Here is a 26,905-nt window from a genome sequence, read left to right on the forward strand (position 1 = left end):
CTATAATGTTCACTTATCACTATTTCACTAACACTACACTGTGTCATGTCACTAACTCAAATGGTTTAATCCTTTTGAGTCTTCTCACTAGGTCCGTCCGTTTAGATAGAATGAGGATAAATAATGGTTACTGTGACTTATATTTACGAGGGGGATATCTTCAAAAGGTATCCGGTGCCGTGGGAGCGACACGGGGTTATGTGGGATTCTTACCGCACTAAAACCCCCCCGGTGGCCGTCCTTTGCCTGCATTCAAAAATCATACTAGTAGTTAATCATAAAACACTCTAGAATCCCTCCCTTCTCCATTCCATGCAACATTCACGCAGAGACGCGCACTGAATTACGTATTTTTCCCTTAATACTAATACCATATTAAATTATATCATATACGAATTTATTTTCTCTATACCAAGCACATTATAGGTAACTCTTCAATTAATTCATATAGACGGATCTGACTTAAACTCGTCTTTGACGAATAGTCATCATGACTGCCCTGCATCAGGAGGCACGGCAGTGTCTCCGCCAAGTCGAGCCAAAGAAAAAAAAAAAAACGGCACGGCCGTAGCATTCTTTTCTTGAAGCAATTCGGCCCATTTTTGACCCCCTGTAACTTCGTTGCATATGAAGCTAGAAACCTGAATTTTCAGGAGCCAAGCAAGCATTGTATAGACACGGTATATTTCAAATTTCATTCAATTTGAACCAGTAGTTTAAGAATTACAAGTAGTCAAAGTTCGTAATTTTGTCACTCACTCATTCACTGACTGACCGATCATCAAAATGTTAAGGCACTTCTAGCAGACATAGAAGGTTAAAATTGAGAATACAATTAGTGTTTAGTATATAACTCATGGAAAAACTAAAATATTTTGTAATTTCTGTCCAGTTATCTAGATACACCAACTACATTAAATAACTTTGTATCCTATATAAGTTATATAGAATTACAAAGTTACATTTGCAGTTAATGAATCTGTGTTTCTGTCCGCGAAATGTACGAGTAGTAGGGGAGCCCATGATGTTAAATGGGTAGAAACTCGAGCGTCGATAGGACCTATACGATTGGGTAGATTACACGTTAGAGTGAAGAAAAGGTTGTGTGATATTTTTCGATTCACCGTGGGGATAGTTTCTAGATGATTCGAAAGATGTAAAAATCAGAGACATACTCAAGGCGCGACAGGTTAGTGATAGAGTATATATCTCTGATGCCGGAAATATGTTTATCTGCTGGTTTGGGACAGTCATACGACAGGTAAAAATGGAAAAAAATTGATTAGATTTTCAAAGGGGATATGAAGCTACCTCAGATGAGTTGCCCATTCGAAAGACTGACGATTCGATTCGAAAGACTGTCAGTGACTCTTCGAAGATTATTATACAGGAAATTCTAGCTGATGTTTTACTTATCATAACCCTTCATCTGACGATTTAGTGGAGGGGTTTTTTATACTGACGATTTGAAAAAAAAATAGAATGAGAATGTATGAAGAATAATGTATTTTCCATAAAATTAGTTTTTTTCTTTAGTTTGTTATACACCATTACATTCCAGGGGTCCAAGCTAATAAATGGCGCTATCAGATAGTGCATATTTTCTAGCATTATTTCCTTTATATAAAAAAAAATACCGCACTCGAGTATGTCCAGGTATAGATTTTTTTGCAACCTTATTACTCCCTAACGCCGCCCTCAATCATCAGATTATAAATTTATTGTTTTCAGCATGTAATTAAGCTACTACAGATAATACGATTTTTTATTAATAGTCTGATGGACTTCCCTGGTTGAACCCCCCAAATGGATAGTTTAAGATACTCTATCGGATGTAAGGTATCTCCCACATCTTAATCTGCCGCATTCGAGTCACTCTCGAAATCCCGTCTTGGGCTCCCCTACTATTATAGGCGACGTCAATTGTTTTTATTCTCGAGACAAAAGACGTTTTCAATTCCAACTTCAATTTAAATTCAATTCAAATAATGGGTGAAGTGCGAATCGAACTCGTACACTGAGGGTTCCGTACCACAAAAACATTTATTTTATTTTTATTTTTACTAATTGATATTATAGCAGCCATATAATGCATTGCGAACATTTCAACTGTAACATCTATTACGGTTCAATAGATAAAATGAAAAACGCCAAAAAATAGCAGGTCTTTATATGTTTGTCCCTGTAGTTCCTGGACTAAAAAAGGGCTACGATATCCCCTGCCTGTCGTAAGAGGCGACTAAAAGGGGGCTTCCGGAGTTGGGAGTGGCAAGAGGAGCTCGAACCGTCCAATAAGTGTCCCCGGGAAGGACGGCGGTATGTGTAGTCGCATACCGTCGTGAACACCGGATAGTTTAGGAGGAGCGAAAACTGTTCTCCCAGGGCAGAGCTCGATCGGGGCATCGCGCTTAGAGGACTTCGGTTGCGTTCAGTCGGAGATCCCGGATTTCTCCAACAAACGTTGAGGACGGCCACCAAATGATTTTAGTGCGGCTGAAGTCCCACATAACCCGGCTTCACTGCCACGTCGTCGAGTACCTTTTGAAGATTTCCTCCTCTTCATAAAGAAAAAGAAGGTCCTTGTATGGCAACTCTCCTTTATTTGAACCGACACAACTCAATTATTTCCATCGGTTGAGGAGTTACAAATTTTGTCTCCGAGCCACATTATCAGACCCTTAAATAGTCAATGATGAACTGGCTTCGCAATTTCATTTGAACCTACACCAAATATCTTCAAACACAACTTAATTATTCCCATCGGTTGAGGTGTTACATATTTTGTCTCCGAGCCACATTATCAGACCCTTAAATAGTCAATGATGAACTGGCTTCGCAATTTCATTAGAACCTACACCAAATATCTTCAAACACAACTCAAATATTCCCATCGGTTGAGGAGTTACATATTTTGTCTCCGAGCCACATTATCAGACCCTTAAATAGTCAATGATGAACTGACTTTGTAATTTCATTAGAACCTACACCAAATATCTTCAAACAGCACTCAATTATACCCATCGGTTGAGGAGTTATATATTTTGTCTCCACAACCCACTCTGATCCTCATCATATTTAAATGGGACCAACTTGTAGCAATTGTCCACACACGAAATTAAAGGCATTAAAATAGGTTCATAAACGGCGAAGTTATGGCTGTTATATTTACATGGGTAGGAGTTCCCCTCATTTTCTCCAGAACCCATCGATGGATCCTAACCATATTTAAATGGGACCAATTTCCAGCTCGTCTCTACACAATAAAAAAATAATTATTAAAATCGGTCCACTAACGGCGGAGTAATTCGTGTACATACATAGAAAATACAAAAAAAAGATACCGGCCGAATTGATAACCACCTCCTTTTGAAGTCGGTTAAAAACAGCTAGTTCGCCGCCCCCAACCAGTAATCGGCCTCTGTACCCTCTACCCACACTTTTTATGAGTGAAAAGAGCGAAATTGCAGAAAATGTATTTTATATATTTTTCTTTTCTTACTATCAAAATGCGAAATGAATGAAATGAATGGTAATTTTGTGATATAAATTCGAATATAGTAAATAATTTAGCGAACAATTTGACCGATTTCAATCTTATGTATCAACTATTATGTGTTGAACATGTAGTAACTTTAAAAAAATCAATTAGAATTAAAAAAAAACATTGAACAATTATAGAGGGATAGTCAGATAGTCTTAAGTAAAAAAATATTTTTTTCTCTGAATGCGGTGTTTTTATAACTCTACAATGTTATCACCATATTCTCAAATCCAGTAACAGTACCCAGGTTACCCGGGTTACCCGAACAAATCGAGGCGAAAAACGAAAACAATGTAACATTACCCTGCTCATACATGATTGAGTTTTGATTAGCTCAAAAATATACCTAAATAATATTTTATGTGGAATTTCAACGAAGTTTTTGAATTAAAAAAAATGTAAGACATGACAATTGTAGAAGCAGTGGCGGCAAAAACTATACAGCCTAGACCTTAATTTTTTTTAAATCCGCCACTGCATCAAGGACCGATGACAATGCAATAATTTGATAACAGTTTCCCATTATCCTTATTAGATTAAATAATTCGCCAATTTATGAATTTGTCACAGACTAAAAAATGATAAATAAATAAAAATTAAAAAAATCTAAATAAAACACGCTTTTATTGCGTAATCGAACTAAAAACTAGAAAATCATTTTTAATAACAATGGGGTGCATTTTACTGCGGTTCATAACTATTCTCTTCATTCATTCATTCATGGGCGATACCATCGTAGCGACGTTCCTGAAAAGATAAATTTACGTTACTCTATTTTTTATATTTAAGCCTAACGATAAAGCAGACGTGCTACCTGTTGGAAAGTAGTCGACGTCGCCTATGGACATTTGCAACACCAGAAGAGTCTTGCATTGCCGGCTTGATAGGAGAGATTTTTTGCACCTTTTTTGAAGAGTCCCATGTCATGCTCTCTATAATGTGACCCAATCGACACAGGTCGATACATTCGTGAGAATATTTTCTTTTTTTATAATATAGAAGTAGCAGACGAGTCCACCTGATAACCACCCATGGACATCTATAATCAACCCCAGATAGGATTAGATATTCCTACCGGAGGTCGGCCACAGGTGCCCCGCTAACCCTGAGGACTAAGCTAGGACGCCTCGGAAAAGTATGCCTTCCTTACCCGTTAAACCAGAACACAGCAGCGTTTAACACTACTGTTAATAGGCAAAAATAGGTGTGGCGGTGGTGCCGCCGGAGTCGAACCACAAAGGTTTCTACCATCTTCTTTCAACGTTATAATACTGTTGTAAGGCAGAAATAGATGTCGTGGTGGTGCCTCCGTTTAACGACAGGGTTCATCAATCATCAAGAATCTTACCAAATTATTGTTCGTTATAACTCCATTTGTAGTCCCCAAGAAATCTCTGCTCAAGACACCAGGTTCGTGCAAAAAATTATTCTCTGGACAACACACGACTAGTGTACGACCTTTGTAAGAACATGTCTGAAAAAGTTTTTGAGATTATTCGTATTTAAGCAGAATCTGTTATTATTTAAAAATGTAATAAATTATAGTTAAGAAAACTTAAAACTACACTTGTATAGTTAATCAAAGTAAAATGTAATCTCGTATTAACTTTGAAATGCGCTTTATCTCAATAATTAACGCCATCTAGCAATGCCGTTTCTCATCAAGAACCGATGACAATACATGGTTTTAATATTTTTTTCCCATTGACCTTATAAGGAATATCACGATCATCAGGACCCTTACCATGAGTTTTTACGTTTTGACAAATACGACTGTTTTGGTATTTGTTTACGTATTTGCCCATAAAATTTCCAATTAGCGCCCCTAGCGGATTGTATCAGAACTATAGTGACAGTAACGTAACATTAAATGTCTAAATTGACAAAATGGCGCTTTATGTTTTGTCTCTCTTTTTTGCGAACATGTGAGGCAGACAAAAATACTTGAGCACTTACTTATTGTTACGTTTACTCAGTCTGCTGAAGCAAACAGAACAGAATAATGGATTAAGTAAACGTAACGTAAAATTGTGGGATGTTTTGAAAACTCATGGTAAGGGTACAGGTACAAAAATGTTAAATTTGAATTTGAAATATTACCGGAACATGCTTCCGGTCCACCTGTAATCTTTTCACTGCGTAGTCGCAAGCTTGTAGAATTTTGCAAGTACCCATTAGTCCCCTTTCATCGTCGTAGTCACAAATGTCTCCTGTAAGTGAAAATAAAAAAGTATATACAAACTTACACATAAAACTCTCGTGTCACAATATTAGTTACCGTACTCCTCCGAAACGGCTTTATCGATTTTCACCAAATTTTATATGCATATTCAGTAGGTCTGAGAATCGGCTTCTATCTATTTTTCATACCCCTAAGTGATAAGGCTTGTTCAACCTTAACGTTTTTTTTATTTATATGACAACACAACGTTTGCCGGGTCAGCTAGTATTAAATAAAAATTTTTAGTAGTACTCATTATCATCAACCCATTACTTTTCCACTGCTGGGCACGGGTCTCTCAGAATGAGGATTAGGCCATAGTCCACCGCGCTGGACCAGTGCGAATTGGTAGACTTCATATACCTTTGTTAACGTTTTTTTTTAAATATCTAAGGTATGCAGGTTTCCTTCACCGTTTAAGCAAGTGATAATACGCACATATTTGAAAAATCAGAGATGCGCGCCTGGAATTTTAATCTCTGACCCTTCGATGGGGAGTCAGTCAGTCAACAGGGTCATACCCTCCGGGTCTCTTGGGTACCCTCTTTGCCCAGGCAGATTCTCAGGTGGTAAATAACCCCCGGATTTTTTATATTTATTCATAATAATATAATATTATTTAAAACACAATATAATAAAGAAAAAATATAAAAAATATATCATCCCACTGTTGAGTGGGTGATTCGGTACTTATGCGTCGTTACCGAGCGGACGGTCGGCCTCCTGATGGTCGGAGGTCGCCAGTCCAGGGAGTTCCCGCGGGAGCAAATTAGATCGAGAGGCCGAGTTTCTTAACCGCTAGGCTGTCACTGCTTTTAGTTTTAATAAGACTTGACGATATTTTTTTTTTTTTATAATATAGGAGTAGCAGACGAGCATGCAGTCCACCTGATGGTAAGTGGCTACTGCCGCCCATGGACATCTGTAATCAACCCCAGATAGGATTAGATATTCCTACCTGAGGTCGGCCACAGATGCGCCGCTACCCCTGAGGACTAAGCTGGAACGCCTCGGCAAAGTCTGTCTCCCTTACCACACCCTTCAAACCGGAACACAGCAGCGCCTAACACTGCTGTTATTAGGTAGAAATAGGTGTGTTATGGGGCATTTCACGCCAAGCGGACAGGAAAAAAAAAGTGAGGCTCTGAATTTTGTTCATATTGGGGTCAGTTATACTCTTAGTGGATAGGAATGTGAATATACAACAATATTTTTATATAATAATTATTTGTCGAGTTATGAGCTTCTAAAGAATGGTGAAAATTGAAAACATGATTTTTTAAAAGTATTTTTTCGTACATTAAAAATCTAATTAAAGTATTTAATTAAGCAGTTTTTATAGAAACTTAATTAAACTTTTTAATAGAAAAATATATTTTGAAAAACAAATAAAAATACACGTCCAAAACCGGAAGAGAAATTTTCAAAATATTTTTTCAAAAACTTCAACCATTTTTTTTTACTTTTTTATCCTAAAATATAGCCAAAAGTATATTTAAACTACACTAGAAGTTTTATCGTGGGATCTCCAGTAGTTAGGGAGATAGGTAGACACATAGGTAGGTACATGCATGTCGCACTGAGTGTGAGGTAACGTATTGGTTTATTGTCAGCAGAATATTGAAATAATACTCTTAATAGTACAATAGATCTTATTTTATAATGTTAACTACTTTACAATGAGAATCTATACTAGAAATAGTTATTTTTACAAGCTGGCCTTCGGTTATTGGAACAAAAGCATGCCACTTTTTGGTTCTTGAAATGCTTATTGCGGAATCAAATCCCATTCGCAAAAAATCCTTTCACGTTAAAGGAACAGTAGTATATCGCTGTTTGTTTTAAATATGACTGTCCATTCGTACTAACGGAATGGAGAAATCTACTTGGAGGTATCTGTAGACTAGCACGAGTAGACGATCGTTTGAGGTTTCCTCCAAGGTCATCACAGGTCCCTTATCATGGGCTGTTACATGAAAATGTTCCCCTGCATTCGTATTAAAATCGTCTTTGTGATGCATCTGATTCCCAAAGTTAAACCTTCATTGAAATCACGAGCAAGAATACTTCTGTTGTTTATTATATAATTGGAATTGAAATAAAGCACTGCAGAACCGATGATGAATCACAACATTTTAAAAATAGTGTGGGGTGCTTTTCGACCCTGATAAATGGAGCACCCCACGCCTTTTCCACAATTATACTATTTACTGTTCCTTAATTGATTCTTAGATTGAAAATTATTTTCAACTTTTTAGTTGATTTTATCATAAAAGCGTGTTTTTGTAGTTTTTTTTGAACTATAATTATTTATTATTTGTTAGTATTTGTTGTTATAGCGACCACCATTATGCATCGTTTGTAAAAAAAAATCTAGTGTCTATCTATTATGATTTAAGAGATAAAGCCCAATGACACACGAACAGTCCGCAGAGGGTTTCGTTTTAACCTTTGAGCACGGAATCCTAAAAATCATTCTACAAGAGGGCATTATAGATATGTTTCAGAACATTTGAGTTATAGGGAAATAACATTATTATTTTCTAAACTAAAAATCACGCTATAAAAGTTACGCCTATTGAAACTAAAAAGCAATAATTATTTGCAATCTAAACTTGCGATGAACGTTGCTGAAGGTGCTTGAAAAATGTCGCCTCGAAAATCGTTAACCCTGAGGATGTTGATACGCACAATGGTACAAAATTATTAAAATCGTGTATTGTCATCGGTTTTTGATAATTCTTCAAAATTTTGATTTAAACTGAACGTTCAAAGTGGATAGAAATCGGGCTCAAAGATTCCGTTACTGTTACGTACATACATACATACAAACGTACAACCCAAGCTAATAAAAGCGTGTTAAAAAGGTATGACGGTGGCGCCGGATTTGACTGCATTTAATACTAGCCCTAACACTTACCTTCCTCAAACTCCGCGTTGACACACCAAAAAATACATATTAATAACACAATTTTCTTTATAAAAGACATCTTAAAAACAAAACAAGTGGTATTTATTGTTTATAAGACAAGTTACACTTATCCTGGTCGCCCACAAACTGGACGATGTAACTTCTGAGCTCAGACGAGTAGTCGGTTGCAGCTCATCTCTATAAATACCACCTAATGATAACATTATCATGACATCAGCGGACTAAGGTCATCGGAGGCCCGTGGTGGAAAGTGTTTTTTTTTTGTGTGTTTGTTTATATAATATAGGAGTAGCAGACGAGCATGCAGTCCACCTGATGGTAAGTGGCTACAGCCGCCCATGGATATCTGTAATTAACCCCACATACGATTAGATATTCTAAACATCACAAATGACACAGACATCACAAATGTAACAGATCATAAAACTATTTTGTTCGCTGATGATACTACAGTCATAATCAAATGCAAAAATAATAATACCTATGAAGAAGAAATAAATTTAACAATTGATAAATTATCCAAATGGCTTAAAAATAATAATATAAAAATAAACATTAATAAAACCAAAATTATTCAATTCCAAACGTATAAAAAAAGACATATTAATTTAAATATAGTTTATGACAATACTCCAATAGAAGAAGTAGAGAAAATCAAATTTCTAGGAATAATACTCGACAAAAATTGTAACTGGAGAGGGCACATTGAATATGTCTGTGATAAATTAAATAGGTTTGTGTTTGCAATAAAAAGAATACGGCTTATGGTATCGACGGAAGCAGCACTCAGTGCATACCATGGATATGTGTCTTCAGTTTTATTATCCGGCCTGTTATTGTGGGGGAACTCGGTAGACATAATTAAAGCATTTCGCATTCAGAAAAAATACTGCCCCTAGCATGCATGTACATTAGGGAGGTCTGTCTGTTTGTTAGGCAGCACCCACATTATTTTGAAATCCAATCTCAATATGTAAGAAGGAATGCAGACAAAAATAAATTAAGATTATTTATGCCAAAATCACGACTAGAAATATATAGAAAAAATGCTTACCTTATGGCTATAAAAATATATAACAAATTATCAGACAAATACAAAGATCTGACCTTAAACATTTTTAAGAGGAAAATTACCGAATGGCTTATGCAACACTGTTTTTATGACATAAATGAATATTTTCAATGTACAGAATAAAAATGACATGTAATAATTTAATACGACTTAACTTTTTTTAATTTTATTTTTTATGTTTTATAAATTTTTTTTTTCAGTTTGACATGATTGCACACCATTGTAATGGTAGAATGTACGAACTTCTATTGCTGTAACTATCTTTGTGTACTACATTCTTGCAATAAATAAATTTCATAAATTCATAAATTTCATTTCATAAATTTCACAAACTGAGGTCAGCCACAGATGCGCCGCTACCCCTGAGGACTAAGCTGGAACGCCTCGGAAAAGTATCTCCCTTACCACACCCTTCAAAACGGAACACAGCAGCGCCTAACACTGCTGTTATTAGGTAGAAATAAACCCTATTTTACAAACTTTTAATTAGTTTCACCTGTCCCAGGGTTTGTAATGAGATCTTGCAAATTTCAACCACTAAAAAGCTAAATTTCAACCACTTCCCGATGTCCGAGTCAGCTGCAATTTGTCATATATCAGGAGGCACGGCAGTGCCTCCGCCAAGTCGAGCCAAAAAAAGCGGCACGGCCGTAGCATTCTTTTCTCGAAGCAATTCGGCCCATTTTTGACCCCCTGTAACTTCGTTGCATATGAAGCTAGAAGCTTGAATTTTCAGAAGCCAAGCAAGCATTGTATAGACACGGTGTATTTCAAATTTCATTCAATTTGAACCAGAAGTTTAAGAATTACAAGTATTCAAAGTTCGTAATTTTATCACTCACTCACTGACTGACTGACCGATCATCAAAACTTTAAGGCACTTCTAGCAGACATAGAAGGTTAAAATTGAGAATACAATTAGCGTTTAGTATATAACTCATGGAAAAACTAAAATATTTTGCAATTTCTGTCCGGTTATCTAGATACACCAACTACATTAAATAACTTTGTATCCTATATAAGTTATATAGAATTACAAAGTTACATTTGCAGTTAATGAATCTGTGTTTCTGTCTGCGAAATGTACGAGTAGTAGGGGAGCCCATGATGTTAAATGGGTAGAAACTTGAGCGTCGATAGGACCTATACGATTGGGTAGATTACACGTTAGAGTGAAGAAAAGGTTGTGTGATATTTTTCGATCACCGTGGGAATAGTTTCTAGATGATTCGAAAGATGTAAAAAGCAGAGTCAGACATACTCAAGGCGCGGCAGGTTAGTGATAGAGTATATATCTCTGATGCCGGAAATATGTTTATCTGCTGGTTTGCATTGGGGGACAGCCATACGAGAGGTAAAAATGGAAAAAAAAGTAACCAGCGCATTAGATTTTCAAAGGGGATATGAAGTTACCCCAGATGAGTCGCCCATTCGAAAGACTGACGATTCGATTCGAAAGACTGTCAATGACTCTTCGAAAATGCAAAAAAAAAATCGTTATCTTGACAAACTCGAGGGCGTAAGATTATTATACAGGAAATTCCAGCTGATGTTTTCCTTATCATAACCCTTTATCTGACAATTTAGTGGACGGGTTTTTTATACTGACGAATTAAAAAAAATAGAATGAGAATGTATGAAGAATAATGTATTTTCCATAAAATTAGCCTTTTCCTTTAGTTTGTTATACACCATTACTTTCCAGGGGTCCAAGCTAATAAATGGCGCTATCAGATAGTGTATATACATATTTTCCTTTTAAATGAGTGTTTTGTCACTACATCGACGTGATGATTATAATGTTACCCGTTTTCTAGTATTATTTCCTTTATATTCAAAAAAATATCGCACTCGAGTATGTCCAGGTACAGATTTTTTTTGCAACCTTATTACTCTCTAACGCCGCCCTCAAATCGTCAGATTATAAATTTATTGTTTTCAGCATGTAATTAAGCTACTATAGATAAGATATAATACGATCTTTTTTAATAATCTGACGGACTTCCCTGGTTGAACCCCACAAATGGTTGGTTTAAGATACTCTATAGTATGTAAGATATCTCCCATATTTTAATCTGCCACGGCGGACGCGGCGGCTTGCTGGACGGTTCGAGCTCCCACTCTTACCACCCGCAACCCCGGAAGCCCCCTTTTAGTCGCCTCTTACGACAGGCAGGGGATACCGTAGCCCTATTCTAGTCCTGGGACTACAGGGACGGTGACTCTTATATACTCTCTATTGTAATAATACTAAATTAGGTATAATAATCTATTACCTACATAATATTATTTTAGTTAGTTTCAAGGATAAGGCCGCGAAACAGGAAAATAACAGTGTAAATACATCTTTTTCCTCGAATTCGACATAAATTACCTACTTAAAAGTTTGATATATAGGGTTGCTAAATGTTATTATTAAAATTAATATTTGTTATATATAAAAAATCTTTTCACGCTTGCATTTAAAAACAATTTAAACATATTTTAACAGCATATTTTAATTGAGTAAATAAATAAAGCAACCGGGCATAATAAGTGGTTACTGCCGCCCATGGACATCTGTAATCTATCCTATATAAGATTAGAGTCCTATCTAAGGTCGGCCCTATGTGTTGCTAAACCTGTGGACTGGGTTGGAACGCCTCGGTTAAGTATGTCTTCCATACCACACCGTGCAAACCAGAGAGAGAGATGGTAGAATCCTTTGTAGTTCGATTCCAGCGGCACCACCGGCACATCTATTTTTGCCTAACAGCAGTGCATACTTTTCCGAGGCGTTCCAGCTTAGTCCTCAGGTAGCGGCGCATCTATGGCCGACGTCAGGTAGGAATATCTAATCCTATGGGGTTGATTACAGATGTCCATGCGCAGTAATAGCTTACCATCAGGTGGACTGCATGCTCGTCTGCTACTCCTATATTATAAAAAATTAATGCAAAAAAGTCATCATCAACGTATTACTTTCCCACTGCTGGGTACGGGTCTCCTCTAAGAATGTGACGGATTAGGCCATAGTCCACCGCGCTGGCCAAGTGCGTATTGGTAGACTTCACATACCTATTGAGATTTTTTTTTATAAATCTCTCAGGTATGCAGGTTTCCTCACAATGTTTTCCTTCACCGTTTTGGCAAGTGATAATTAATTTCTAATACGCACATAATTTTGAAAAATCAGAGGTGCCTGGGATTCGAACCTCGGACCCCTCGATCGAGACGCCGAGTTTCTTAACCACTAGGCTATCACACGCATGTATTCAAGTGACAACCCTTAACTTCATAGTATAATTCTGATAACAGTATTTTCGCCCAGTTTCTGAGGTCAGAAAGGTCGGAGACGCAAAGCAATTGATAGTGTGGTTGTTATAACACAATGAGGTAAGATTATTATTTATAAAACTTTATAGATTGACAAATTATAAAAAAAAGAAGTGTGTGTGTGTCAGGTACGACGCACGATTAGAGTTTACTCGTTACGAACGATAATTATGATATATATCGAATAGAAAAAAAGGGTAAATGAACGCATCTGCTAAAATGATAAGAGAAACAAACATATATCTGTAATTATTCGGATTATTTATATTACTTCAATAATGCGTATTACATAAAGTATGTTACAAAATAATATAAAATAAAATTTAATAGTACATAAAAAACGTATCAATGCATAGAAGTACAAGAAAACTTTAAAATCAAAACATTAAAACTTGATGGTTAGATTGCTGTTTATGTACGTTGTATATAGATGTATACAATAGATGCTACTATATGCATTTATTATACAGCATGCATACCCTGTACTCGGCAGCAGTATACAAGTTGTGGCAGAACTTCGTAATACGCAGGCGCGCAACACACACGTACAAACATACGCACACATTCAACTCTCAGACTGGAGGTAGTGAACTATACAGTGAGACTACGAAGTATCGCGCAAAGAGGAGACCCCGAGAATGAGATACGCTGTGTAATGTATTCCATCTCATTCTTTTACACGTTCAATCCTACAGATATATATGTTTGTCTCTTTCTACATAACGCCTCAACTTTTCGTGTTACACTTGATTTTACTCCTCATAAAATTTCCGTACCGGGCCTTATAACTCAAATCGTTTCTTAAGGAGTAAACTCCAATAATGCGAAACAAATATAAAAATATTACCCGACCCGGCAAACGTTTAGTTGCCATATAAATGAAAAAATGTTAAGGGTGAATAACCCGTATCACTTAGGGGTATGAAAAATAGATAGTAGCCGATTCTTATACCTACTGAATACCTACTACGTAGTGGGTAGACAGTTCAAATATCACAAAGCATGTACTTCAATGGCTGGGATAATAACAAATACTAAAAATAAATCCTTACTAATATTATAAATCCGAAAGTAACTCTGTCTGTCTGTCTATCTGGTTGTCTCTTCTTCATGCCTAAACCACTAAACCGATTTTCATGAAATTTTGTACAAAGATAGTTTGAGACCCGAGAAATGACATAGGATAGTTTTATCGTGGAAATCCCACGGGAACTAAGGATGGCGATCTAAGACCGATTAATCGGAGAATCGATCTTTTGGACCCAAAACATCGTTTATTTTAATCGATATTAGTAAGGATTTAATCGTAAACTATGTATTTGATCATGTGATGATCTTTAGTAAAGTTGAAGGTACGAATTTACAGTTTTATGTATGTTAGTATGTTATATTATTCTCTTTTAAACGCGGGCGAAGCCGCGGGCAATAACAAGTAAAATATAATTACAATTTTGGTCGTACGGAACCCTCCGTGTGCGATTTTGACACGCACTTGGCCAACTATTTCGACTCCCTGCATTTCTGCAGGTATCTCTTTGAACTTTGGTATATTTGTTTTCTATACTAATATTATAAAGAGGAAAACTTTGTTTGTTTGTACTGAATAGGCTCAAAAACTACTAGACCGATTTTAAAAATTGTTTCACCATTCGAAAGCTGCATTATCCACGTGTAACATAGGCTATATTTTATATGAAATATATTTGATGTCAGCTAGTATTTTATACGCTTTATAACGTTACTTATGTCGATAAAAAACATTAAAATAAGGCAATTTATGTAATCAAATTATACAATAAAATACCCGAACACATTTTGAATCTCACAGAAAAATTGTTCGAACATGTCGTTAAACTAACGCTATGTAAAAAAGCGTACTATAAACTAAGCGATTATTTGACTGACAAAATGGTGTGGTCTGTCGTAGCTCCAGCTCCACATGTACCAATAGGTTAAGTATGACATTATAAAAAACTTTTTTTTAAAAGACGTGTGTTATGGAGTTTCTTTAGCCGCTTCTTCTCCACAACGAAACACCTTGTGAAGTGGTGCTCTGTAAAATTCCTATTTTGAATAAAAAGTTTTAATTTGATATGAAGTATTTTAGTTTTTTCAACTATATTTATTTAGTTGAAAAAACTAAAATACACGCTTTTATGATAAATCAACTAAAAAGTAGAAAAGTATTTTATTTCATTCTTTCATACATGCAGGTTAAGATAAGGATGTATGTTGATCTCTTTCTACTGAAAAACGGAGTTACTCACTGACAAACATACAAGTGAAGCTAATATAAAGCGTGTCAATACATAGGAGGGGCCGAATTATACATGTAAAAAAATATTTCCAGGTTTTCCCTTCTTGTGTTTTTGGTGTGGACTGGCTATGAAGTTGACTGCAAACCATCGCCAAACGGGCCAACATTTGGTCAAACATTGAATATAGGTACCAGTAATAAGACAAATATTGGTAAGTAGCTATTTATTGCATATAAATGAAATGAAAATTATTTTTATTACATATTTTTTATAATATAGGAGTAGCAGACGAGCATGCAGTCCACCTGATAGTAAGTGGCTACTGTCGCCCATGAGCATCCACCCCAGATGGGATTAGATATTCCTGCCTGAGGTCGGCCACAGATGCGCTGCTACCCCTGAGGACTAAGCTGGAACGCCTCAGAAAAGTATGTCTCCCTTACCACACTCCAAACCAGAATACAGCAGCACTTAACAGTGCTGTCATAACGAGAAATAGGTGTAGCGGTGGTGCCGTCGGAATCGAACAACAAAGGGTCCTGCCACCTTAAAAATACCACATTATGAATACGTACACGTGTCCGCGAGGTATAAGCTGAGCAGAGCGGCGCCCGCGTTTTAAAAAATAACGTGACATACATATAACTTTACTACGGATTATTTTAAGATGAAAGGACCATTTCTGGTTCGAATCTTAAAGCACCAACGTCATTCCTATTTCTGACTGATAATAGCTGTGTTAAGCACTACTGTGCTCTAGTTTGAAGGTAAGAAGACAAACTAAGACTAAGACAGGACTAGGTGGTCATGCGTCTGCGACCTTTATATTATCAAAAAATCTGTGTTGTATTGTATTGTATTGCATTGCATTGTATTGCATAGCATTGCATAGAATTGCATTGTATTGCATTGAATTGAATTGCATTCCATTGCACTGCACTGCATTGCATTGCACCTCACTGAATTGCATTACATTGCATTGCATTGCATAGCATTGCATTGCATAGCATTGCATTGCATTGCATTGCATTGCATTGCATAGCATAGCATTGCATAGCATAGCATTGCATAGCATAGCATTGCATAGCATAGCATTGCATAGCATTGCATTGCATTGCATAGCATAGCATTGCATAGCATTCCATTGCACTGCACTGCACTGCATGCAGTGCAGTGCACTGTATTGCATTGCATTGCATAGCATTGCACTGAACTGCACTGCATTGCACTGTATTGTATTGTATTTTGTAGGAAAATCTGCTTGCATCACCAACGATGGTAAGACAGGAAGCTGTGTAGAGACTTCAATCTGTAGACCAAAATTTGTTTACCGGTGAGTAGATTATCTTGAATGAAGATACATAATTTATTTTTTTCTTTATTTAACCTAACGACAAGGCAGACGGGCTACCTGATGGAAAGCAGTCACCGTCGCCTATGGACATTTGCAACACCAGAGGAGTCGTCAATGCATCGCCGGATTTGAAGGAGAGCTCTTTTTACACCCCACTGGAAGACCCCATGTCACAGTCCTGAGAGAATAGCTCAGGAGATAGTTCATTCCACATTTTGCACGTACGCGGCAAAAATGACCGTGCAAACCGAACCGTGGAGGACCGCCACGGGTCCAGTTGATGTGGATGGAACCTCATCCTTCTTGTTATTTATTTAAGTTAGAACTCTTCTTTTATAAACACGTGGTGAAAATTTGAACTGTCTACATATTAAAGTTCAATAGATAAAGCGAAAAACGTCGAAATATAGCGCTGTTTTGTATGGCGGCCCCGATGTAATTTTAAGATCTTTTATTTTTAGTATTCGTAGTAATAGTGTTTTTTTTTTAATTTTTTTATAATACCAAGTAGGTATTTATAATACTAATATTTTTTTTTTATAATGGTACACATACTCTATAAAAGTCACTTGTATTACGGTTCAGGAAGAGTTTTGTCACAGACGGACAGACGGGACGCTTAGCAATAGTTCCGTTTTTACTCTTTGGCTACGGAACCCTAAAAAATTTGGCATTATAATTATTACAGGTCATCTTCTGATTGTAACGAAAATGAGTGTTGTGTTGCTGGCGAGCTTAATAATAAATTTGAAAATGTAAGTATAGATTTAGATAGATAGAAGGTGGTAAAACCCTTTCTACACTTTCGACACTCACAGCCCCACACTAGGATTCCCTGTGTCGTGGGTGCCATGGACACACACAGAGACTAATACACAAACACCCAGACCCAGAAACAGAAATCTAAATTCATCATTTAGATATCTGTCTGGCCGGGGATCGAACCCGGGACCCTATGCACGTCAGACCCGTAAGGTGACCGCTCCGCCACGCGGGTGGACTTGTGGATCGACTCCGGCGACACCACCGCCACACCTATTTCTACCTAACAACAGCAGTGTTAGGCGCTGCTGTGTTCCGGTTTGAAGGGTGTGGTAAGGCAGACATAATTTTCCGAGACGTTCCAGCTTATTCCTCAGGGGTAGCGACGCATCTGTGGCCGACCTCAGGTAGGAATATCTAATCCTATCTGGGGTTGATTACAGATGTCCATGGGCGGCAGTAGCCACTTACCATCAGGTGGACTACATGCTCCTCTGCTACTCCTTTATTATAAAAAAAACGGTAATGACAATGGCGCCATCTGTACCGTACCGACTCAGAAACATTCGTGGGCTCATGCACAACTTTTGCTAAAGATCATCACATGGTCAAATGCATAGTTTACGATTCTATAAAGGACATACAGACAATCCTTCATTTATATATACAGAAGACAAGATTTCATACATAATACACAATTTTAAGGTAACAAGTATTGATACGGTGGATGCAGGAGACTCTGGGTTAACTGTAGAACCCTCGCCCAGGAGTCACAGTAATGATACGGAAACGGAATTTGGGGAATTTCCATTTGCAATCGCGTTACACAAGTGAGTAAACTTTTATCTACTTTACACTGTTATACATACATAAGAATATTATCATCATCATCAACCATTACTGTCCCACTGGGCATGGGTCTCCTCTCAGAATGAGAAAGATCAGACCATAGTCCACCGCGCTGGCCAAGTGCGTATTGGTAGACTTCACATACCTTTGAGATTTTTTTATAGATCTCTCAGGTATGCAGGTTTCCTCACGATGTTTTCCGTCACGTTTTAGCAAGTGATAATTAATTTCTAATACGCACATAATTTCGAAAAATCAAGAGGTACGTGCCTGGGATTTGAACCACATACCCCTCGATCGAGAGGCCGAGTTTTTTAATCACTGACACTGACATAACAATATATAAGAATCTAAGCTTTCGTCTGTTTTTATTTATTTATTGCACAATACACACATATGTAAAAGCAATGATAGCCCCATGATTTTTTTATCGAGGGGTCCAACGTTCAAATCCCAGGCACAAACTGCATTTTTCAAAGTTACGCACGTATTATAAATTAATTATCACTTGCTTAAACAAAGGAAAACATCGTGAGAAAACCAGCATACCTGAGGAATCTTGAAAAAATGTTTTCAAAGGTATGTGATGTCTGTCTGTCTGTATTGGTATACGCACGTGTCCAGCGCGGTGGACTATGGCCTAATCCTTCTCATTCTGAGAGGAGACCCGTGCCCAGTGGGACAGTAATGGGTTGATGATGAGAAAGTTACATCCGCGACACTATAATTACGATTATTTCTATGATGTGCCATCAAATAAATAATTGTTTGTTTTTCAGCACACCGGAAGGTGAAACTGTGTCCAAGGAGTCGTTTATTGGTGTCGGGACGTTGATCCATATTTCAGTAGTTCTTACTGCGGCGCACAAAGTCGAAAACTTAGAAAAGGTATTTGCTTTACTTTTACTTTAAGACCATGATATAAAATTTTTTTCTTGTTAGGAGTGAGTAAAGATTACTCACTCCTAACAAGAAAATGTACCCAGTTGAGAAGTGAAATAGTTGCGTAAAAAGTTTTTCCACGTCTCCGTGCTAATGTCCCTAATATATTTGAAATAATTATTTATTTATGTAAATTACGCAGTATTAGTTATTTATTCGTAAATTTTCTCTACAAATGTTTTTATTTGTCAATAATTCAAAAAAAGAACTTACTAATAAGCAGTTTGTGGCTTCATTGAATTTCAAGGCGGCGAAGTATCTTTACTAATCTATGTATAAATAAGTTACATGCCCACAAAACACAAAATAATTAAAGTTTAAAAACTAAAAGCCACGCAAGATCATACAAGGAAAGGTTAATCCTGACAATCCTGATGAGACAAAATTAGAATTGGACACAATTAAAATCATGTATTGTCATCAGTATCCTTACCACGAGTTTTCAAAACATCCCACAATTTTACGTTACGTTTACTCAATCCATTATTCTGTTCCGTTTGCTTCAGTAGACTGAGTAAACGTAACAATAAGTAAGTGCTCAAGTCTTTTTGTCTGCCTCACATGTTCGCAAAAAAGTGCTGCAAAACATAAAGCGCCAAAACATAATTTTGTCAATTTAGACATTTAATGTTACGTTACTGACTCTATAGTTCTGTTACAATCCGGCAGGGGCGCTGATTGGAAATTGTATGAGCAATACGTAAACAAATACCAAAACAGTTATATTTGTCAAAACGTAAAAACTCATGGTAAGGTTACAGTTTTTGAAAATTGTCCAAAATTTACTGTCTGACTGTCCACCATGATTACATAACTGACAAGAAAGAGACAACATAGTCCTTCCGCAAGTAAAGTGATAAAGAGGCAAAATTTACTTCAATATTTACTTATGAATGAAACTTGAAACTCAACGTCAAACTCTAGTCTTTTTTACCACTTTGTTTTAAAAACTCTGTCCCTTATAGAATATACTAGCTGACCCCGCAAACGTTGTGTTGCCATATAAATAAAAAAATGTTAAGGGTGAGAAACCCTTATCACTTAGGGGTATGAAAAATAGATAGTAGCCGATTCTCAGACCTACTGAATATGCATATACAATTTGGTGAAAATCGGCAAAGCCGTTACGGAGGAGTACGGTAACTAACATTGTGACACGAGAATTTTATATACATATAAGATATAATATTTGTCTGTGTAGTAATAAATATAAATAATATTATAAAGAGGAAAACTCTGTTTGTAATAAATAGGCTCAAAAACTACTAGACCGATTTTAAAAATTCTTTCACCATTCGAAAGCTACATTATCCACGAGTAACATAGGCTATATTTTATATGAAATATATTTGATAAATAGACTTTGAGGCGGTACAAAGTTTGCCGGGTCAGCTACAACAACAACAACAACAACATGTTCTTTATTTGTACACCAAATATAAGCAACATATAAAACAATACATGAGACAGTATACAAATAGGCGGCCTTATCGCTTAGATGCGATTTCTTCCAGTAGCATTACCATGAGGTGGCATAGAAACGCCACTATAGAAATGGTAAATAGAAAACTATTGTCATTTTGCTAGTGAATAACATAACTACTATCGTTACGGTATTTCTTGACAACGTCTGTCAAATTAATGACTCATGGGACCGAATTTGTATGGCAATAGATCATAATGACATTCGCTAGCGATTTGATTTCGATAGGTTTTTTACGTATCGAGTTACGTCACTACGGATTTTAGTTCTACGAGTAACCACCAGAGGCGCTGTACAATTTTTCATACATTTATTTTACGCAGTCGCTAGCGAGTAATACTTTTGTAAACTCATGGTAGTCCTACAGACAACCAGACTGCTAGTGTAGTAATATGTAAGTAAACGGAAAAATGTCCATAATATGTGCTGTCAATGCGCTCGAGTTTCGCTCATTTATACCACGCTTTTATTAGCTTGACCTGTATGTATGTATGTAACGGAATCTTTCAACTCGATTTTTACCCACTTTGAACTGTCCGATTAATTTAAAATTTTGAACACTTATCAGGGACCGATAACAATACACGATTTTAATAATTTTATCCCAATCTCCTCTTCAGGATCGCCAGGAATCAAGATTAACAAGTTTCCTTGTGCGATTTTAGCGTGGTTTTCAGTTTTTAAGCTATAATTATATACTTATTTTAAAAAATGTTGTCAGATACAATGTCGGGCGGGCGAATGGTTGATAACTGAAGAGGACGAAACGTTTTATCATTTTGACAGAAAAGTGAAAAAAATTGTACTTCATAATGACTATGAGTACGGTAAGACTTATTTTTCATAATATAGGAGTAGCAGACGAGCATGCAGTCCACCTGATGGTAAGTGGCTACTGCCGACCATGGGCATATGTAATCAACCCCAGATAGGATTAGATATTGCTACCTGAGGTCGGCCACAGATCCGCCGCTACCCCGGAGGACTAAGCTGGAACGCCTCGGAAAAGTCTGTCTCCCTTACCACACCCTTCAAACCGGAACTCAGCAGCGCCTAACACTGCTGTTATTAGGTAAAAATAGGAGTGGCGGTGGTGCTACCACCTTCGCCATTTTCCTAATGCCATGGTTCGGTTTGCACGGTCATTTTTGCCGCGTACATGTTAAGTGTGGAATGAACTTCCTCAATGACTTTCCTTTTACTGTTCCAATAAATCTTTACAATACAGTAACACTTAACACTGCTGTTTTGAGGCAGAAATAGGTGTGGCGGTGGTGCCGCCGGAGCCGAACCACAAAGGGATCTACTACCTTCATGACAACTTATGTTTACAGAGAGATACCGTTTCGACGCTGCTCTTCTCTTTTTGGAAAAACCGTTTTTTGAAACCAAATACGTGAAAGTTGTCTGCCTAGGCGAACATCTACCACCCTCTGACACCCCATGCTTTTCAATGGGTTGGGGAAATTCGTTCACTGATCCTAATAGTTCAGCATTAAAAAAGGTAAGTTTTGGAAGAAAACTTCTTTAGCGATGGGTAAAAAATGTTAGACTCGCGTCAGGTCACGTGGCCTGATCGAAAATTCGTAAGACGGAAAGCAAACTGCAAAAGTCAAGTCATCCGGTGTTAGCATAGAAAAAATATGTCAATGGGTGTACCTAAGTTTCATTTTTTATTTATTACTAGCTGACCTGGCAAACGTTGTGTTGCCATATAAATTAAAACATGTTAAGGGTGAACAACCCTTGTCACTTAAAGGTATGAAAAATAGAAAGGGTGTAAATCGGCTACTATCTATGTAAATAGATAGTAGCCGATTCTCAGACGTACTAAACATGAAAATTTGGTGAAAATCGGTAAAGCCGTTTCGGAGGAGTACGGTAACTAATATTGTGACGCGAGAATTTTATATATACGATATTTTATTATTTAAGGTTAGGTTTCGAAAGTTTTCACTTCTGCCGACACTCCGGGATTGCAACCCGTTGATTTTTTGTTATGTAACGAGTATGCACCTAATTAGCTTACCGCTGTTCATGGACATCTGTAATTAGCGCAAGATAAGATTAGTTTTCTACTTAGATCGGCCACAGATGCGCTACCCTTGAGGACTAAGCTGGAACGCCTCGGAAAAGTACGTCTCCCTTACCACACTTCAAACCAGAACACAGCAGCGCTTAACACTGCTGTCAATAACCACAGAGGATTATCACCTCAAATTATAGTCTGATTCATAATTAGGTGTCAAAAATGCAAACAAAGAAATGTCATTGTCAAAATACGATTACAGGTATTGTAAACCTTAACGAATTAACAAGAAACAAAAACTTTAACAAACTCAACAAAAAGCAAAATCTTTAACAACTACACACAATTTAACAAACGCGCTATGAAAACGAGAAAACATTCGAGGTCGATCACGATCACGAAAATAAATAACATCAGTTACGAAACTTAAACTTGGGATCCCGATTGTGTTACCATTATCATATTTTAATTGTCTACCCTAAACCTCGTTTTTATTATAATTACTGTATAGAACGTAATTGAGTTAATATTGCACGACTCATGATGCGAAGCATCAGAGAGTGCTTTACGATCGCAAAATTTTTTTCGCTTCATTTTGGCGGCTAATTTTATTATTATAGCCTTGATAGTTCACGGAATCAAGATATTTTGCATACTATTGTCGAGATAATTTAATGGAGATTAATTTCATACTTTTTAAAAATTGATTTACTGCAATAGAATTGGAAAAAAACACCAAAATAGGTCAAAAAATTTTCCTGTCCGTCATGTGTGAAACCTGAAAACACTGTAACTTGTGAAAAAATCCATCATTTGAGTTAATTTTTGTTTTTTTAAATTCTAATCGACGATTGTAGGTCACTGAATGCGAATGATTAATTAATTCAGTGTCGTTTAATTGCAATTAATAAAAAACTAAAACTACAAGACTGTATATCTATAGATATTATGTACATTTATTCCACCAGGGGCGCTTGTGCAGTACCTTCTTCCTACTACAGCTGTTTTTTCGGCAATTAATTTTGAACGAGTTAAGTTTTTTTTTTTTATATTTCATAATTAAATGAGCATTATGAGACGTGCACTTTTGGATTTTCCAAACTTTTTATTTATTTACTCAAAACTTATATCTAACATTACAGGCCAACCTAATGCGTTAGTGTAGTGAAATTAATTAAAATATTGATAACTAGTTTTTGCCCGCGGCTTCGCCCGCGTTTAAAAGAAAATAACATAACATACTAACATACATACAAATCAAAATTCGTACCTTCAACTTTGGTGATCATCACTTGATCAAATGCATAGTTTACGATTAAATCCTTACTAATATCGAATAAAATAATCGATGTTTTGGGTCTAAAAGATCGATTCTCCGATTAATCGATTTTAGATCGCCATCCCTAGTTCCCGTGGGATTTTCGGGATAAAAACTATCCTATGTCCTTTCTCGGGTCTCAGACTATCTTTGTACAAAATTTCATTAAAGACGGTTCAGTGGTTTGGGCGTGAAGAAAAGACAACCAGACAGACAGACAGACAGACAGAGTTACTTTCGGATTTATAATATTAGTAAGGATTATGTTAAATATTAATTGTTAATAAATACAAATTACATCCAAAATTCAAAGGAGTCAAAATTCGTTAAACATCAAATATAATAAATTAAATTTTAGAGTGTAAGAAGAATAATAATGTAAAATTCCAATAAAATGTCAAACTAAAATATCAGTACTAGAAAAATAAATCAAATGAATGTCAATAATATAAATATTGGGAAATGTGAATTGATCTTATTTTATTTAGATTATTATTTTATTATCGTTGTGTTACTTTAATATCGTCAAAAATAAGTAACTACCATTTGAAACGTGTTTTCTTGATAGGTCAACACCTTTGTTTACATTTTGGACAACTGATTATGAATCGGACTATAGACAATACAACTATAGAGGTTTGGAGTTTGTGGCAAACGCCAAGCGTGGTCACGGCATTTTTTTTTTTTTTTTTTAATAATAATAATAAATTTTTATTTCATAAAGCATTACAAAGGTATATTTGGATGTTCTCGAGGTAATCTTTATATAATAGTAATTTATTTTACAAAAGTAAGTATATCTTATATATAAATTATATTCTAATTAGAGATGCGCCGAATATTCGTTTGGTATTCGATATTTGGCGTATTCGGCACCTTTTCTGCTATACGTACTCGGCCGAATTATTCGGTTTTGGTGCCGAACATGTTCGGTTCGAGTATTTCTATATTCTTGTATACATGGCATGGTACAGAACTAAACATAAAACTTCTTATGTAAGATTTATGTTAAATTTAAGTCAAAATCAAATCCTTTAAACTTCAAATCAACATTTATTTTGAAACTTTAAGTCAACACACTTATTATTTAAAATATAGTAAGTATAGTCAACATTTATTTTAAACCTTAAATCAGTGTTTATTTTTAAAACACATACCAACATTTTAAAGCTTGAATGAACACACATAATTGGCAAATTGACAATAATGAAATGGTAAACCGAATAATTCGGCCGAATATCCGGTTCGTCAAAGGCTAAACCGAATATTATTCGGTATTCGGTTATTCGGCGAAACCACTATTCGGCGCATATCTAGTTCCAATGTTCTTTTTAGGTTCAAATGACGACTTTGAATTTAGCAAGATGTCAGAGACAATTACGTAACACACATCTCACGACCGAGTTCGGGCTACACCATAGCTTGATGTGTGCTGGATTAGACAGCGTGGATCCTTGTATTGGAGACGGTGGTGCCCCCCTTGTGTGTTCTTTAGAGGTAAGCTTTTAGGGTTCCGTACCCAAAGGGTAAAAACGGAACCATATTACTAAGACTCCGCCATCTGTTCGTCTGTCCGTTTGTCACGGGGCTCTATCTCCAGAACCGTAATAGATAGATACTTGATTTTTTTACAGAGTATGTAATGTGGCCGTGGAGTAATAAATGTGGCCGCTATAACAGCAAATACTAAAAATAAAAAAAATAAAACCAGTTGAAAATAAATGGGGTCAACATAGAAGAAACCGCTATTTCTTGACCCTTAACCTTTTTGTCTATTGAAATGAAAAAAATGAAAATGTTGATGGTACGGAACCCTCAAAGTGCGAGTTTGACTTGCACTTGGCCAATTTTTATAAGCGACTTTAAGTTATTTTAAACAGTATTGTTTGTATTTAGAGTGTTAAAATAATTACTGACAGTTTTTTTAGTGACTTGACAAAAAAATCACTTTTTAATTTGGAAAATACTTAGCGTCCTTTACTCCGTTGCATCAGAGCCTCTTCTTAACCTGGATTTGCCTAAAATAATATTTTTTTTCAGCGCAACGGAAACAAACCCGTGGTGTACGGTATGGCGGTCTACAATGTTTTCTGTGGGCGGCGAGGCCTACCCTGGGTATTCGCGAAGGTACCAGCCCTGGTGCCCTGGCTCCGTACCGAGCTGCAGAAGGAAGGAGTCAACGCGACATATTGCTAGCATACGACGCGTCTAAATGATTAATTGTTACGATGTTTTGCGTCTAAACGAATAACTATTACGACGTTATGTGTCTAAACAAAAAAATGTTACTGTTTGTTAATGATAAGGATGTGACGTTTCGTGTCTAAATATATAAATATTGCGATGTTTAGTGTCTTAATAAGAGTATATATTGCTTCTTTGGCGCATGTTTTTTTATTATACAAAATAAATGGTATTTTTTTGACGCATGAATCGCTGCATGAATTGCTAGCGAGTTTATAATGCGTCTAAATAAATTTCTAAATAAATGTATCGATGATTTGTGTCTAAATAAAAATAAATAGTAGTTTATAAAAAACTAAAAAAATACACTTTTTATAGAAAATCCAACTAAAAAATAGAAAATATTTTTTTTTAAATTTGAATTAAGAATAGTGTAAATAAGGTAAAAATATTATTTATTTAAAAAAAGCGTGGGGTGCTTTTTAAGATATTATCAAAATGATAATCCTTCTACTCAATATCTATCAATAAAATATTTATAACTATTGACACCATGCACCCCACGCTTTTTTTACAATAAATAATATTTTTATCTTATTTACACTATTCTTAATTCATATTTAAAAAAAAATATTTTCTATTTTT

General features: G+C 36.1%; 2 protein-coding genes across 2 annotated transcripts; one reads left to right on the plus strand and one right to left on the minus strand.

The window, feature by feature from the left end:
* Nucleotides 1-4,157: 4,157 nt before the first annotated feature.
* On the minus strand, nucleotides 4,158-8,889 carry LOC140752679 (uncharacterized). The gene is made up of 4 exons (XM_073087008.1): nucleotides 8,683-8,889; nucleotides 5,642-5,751; nucleotides 4,890-5,015; nucleotides 4,158-4,288 (listed from the first exon to the last, which is right to left on the minus strand). The coding sequence occupies exons 1-4, from the start codon at nucleotides 8,750-8,752 to the stop codon at nucleotides 4,256-4,258; spliced, it is 339 nt and encodes a 112-aa protein (XP_072943109.1). The 5' UTR covers nucleotides 8,753-8,889; the 3' UTR covers nucleotides 4,158-4,255.
* A 4,184-nt stretch (nucleotides 8,890-13,073) lies between these two features.
* On the plus strand, nucleotides 13,074-26,482 carry LOC140752677 (phenoloxidase-activating factor 2-like). The gene is made up of 10 exons (XM_073087006.1): nucleotides 13,074-13,141; nucleotides 15,432-15,550; nucleotides 16,591-16,672; nucleotides 17,382-17,448; nucleotides 18,161-18,285; nucleotides 19,084-19,192; nucleotides 21,451-21,556; nucleotides 22,064-22,233; nucleotides 25,412-25,573; nucleotides 26,117-26,482. Exons 1-10 carry the CDS (start codon nucleotides 13,137-13,139, stop codon nucleotides 26,270-26,272), a joined length of 1,101 nt encoding a protein of 366 aa, XP_072943107.1. The 5' UTR covers nucleotides 13,074-13,136; the 3' UTR covers nucleotides 26,273-26,482.
* The last annotated feature ends 423 nt before the right edge of the window (nucleotides 26,483-26,905 follow it).

Source organism: Epargyreus clarus, unplaced genomic scaffold (genome assembly GCF_041222505.1).
Source record: "Epargyreus clarus isolate Ecla_fem2 unplaced genomic scaffold, WU_Ecla_fem_2.2 ptg000025l, whole genome shotgun sequence".
In the NCBI taxonomy this organism is placed as follows: Eukaryota; Metazoa; Arthropoda; class Insecta; order Lepidoptera; family Hesperiidae; genus Epargyreus; species Epargyreus clarus.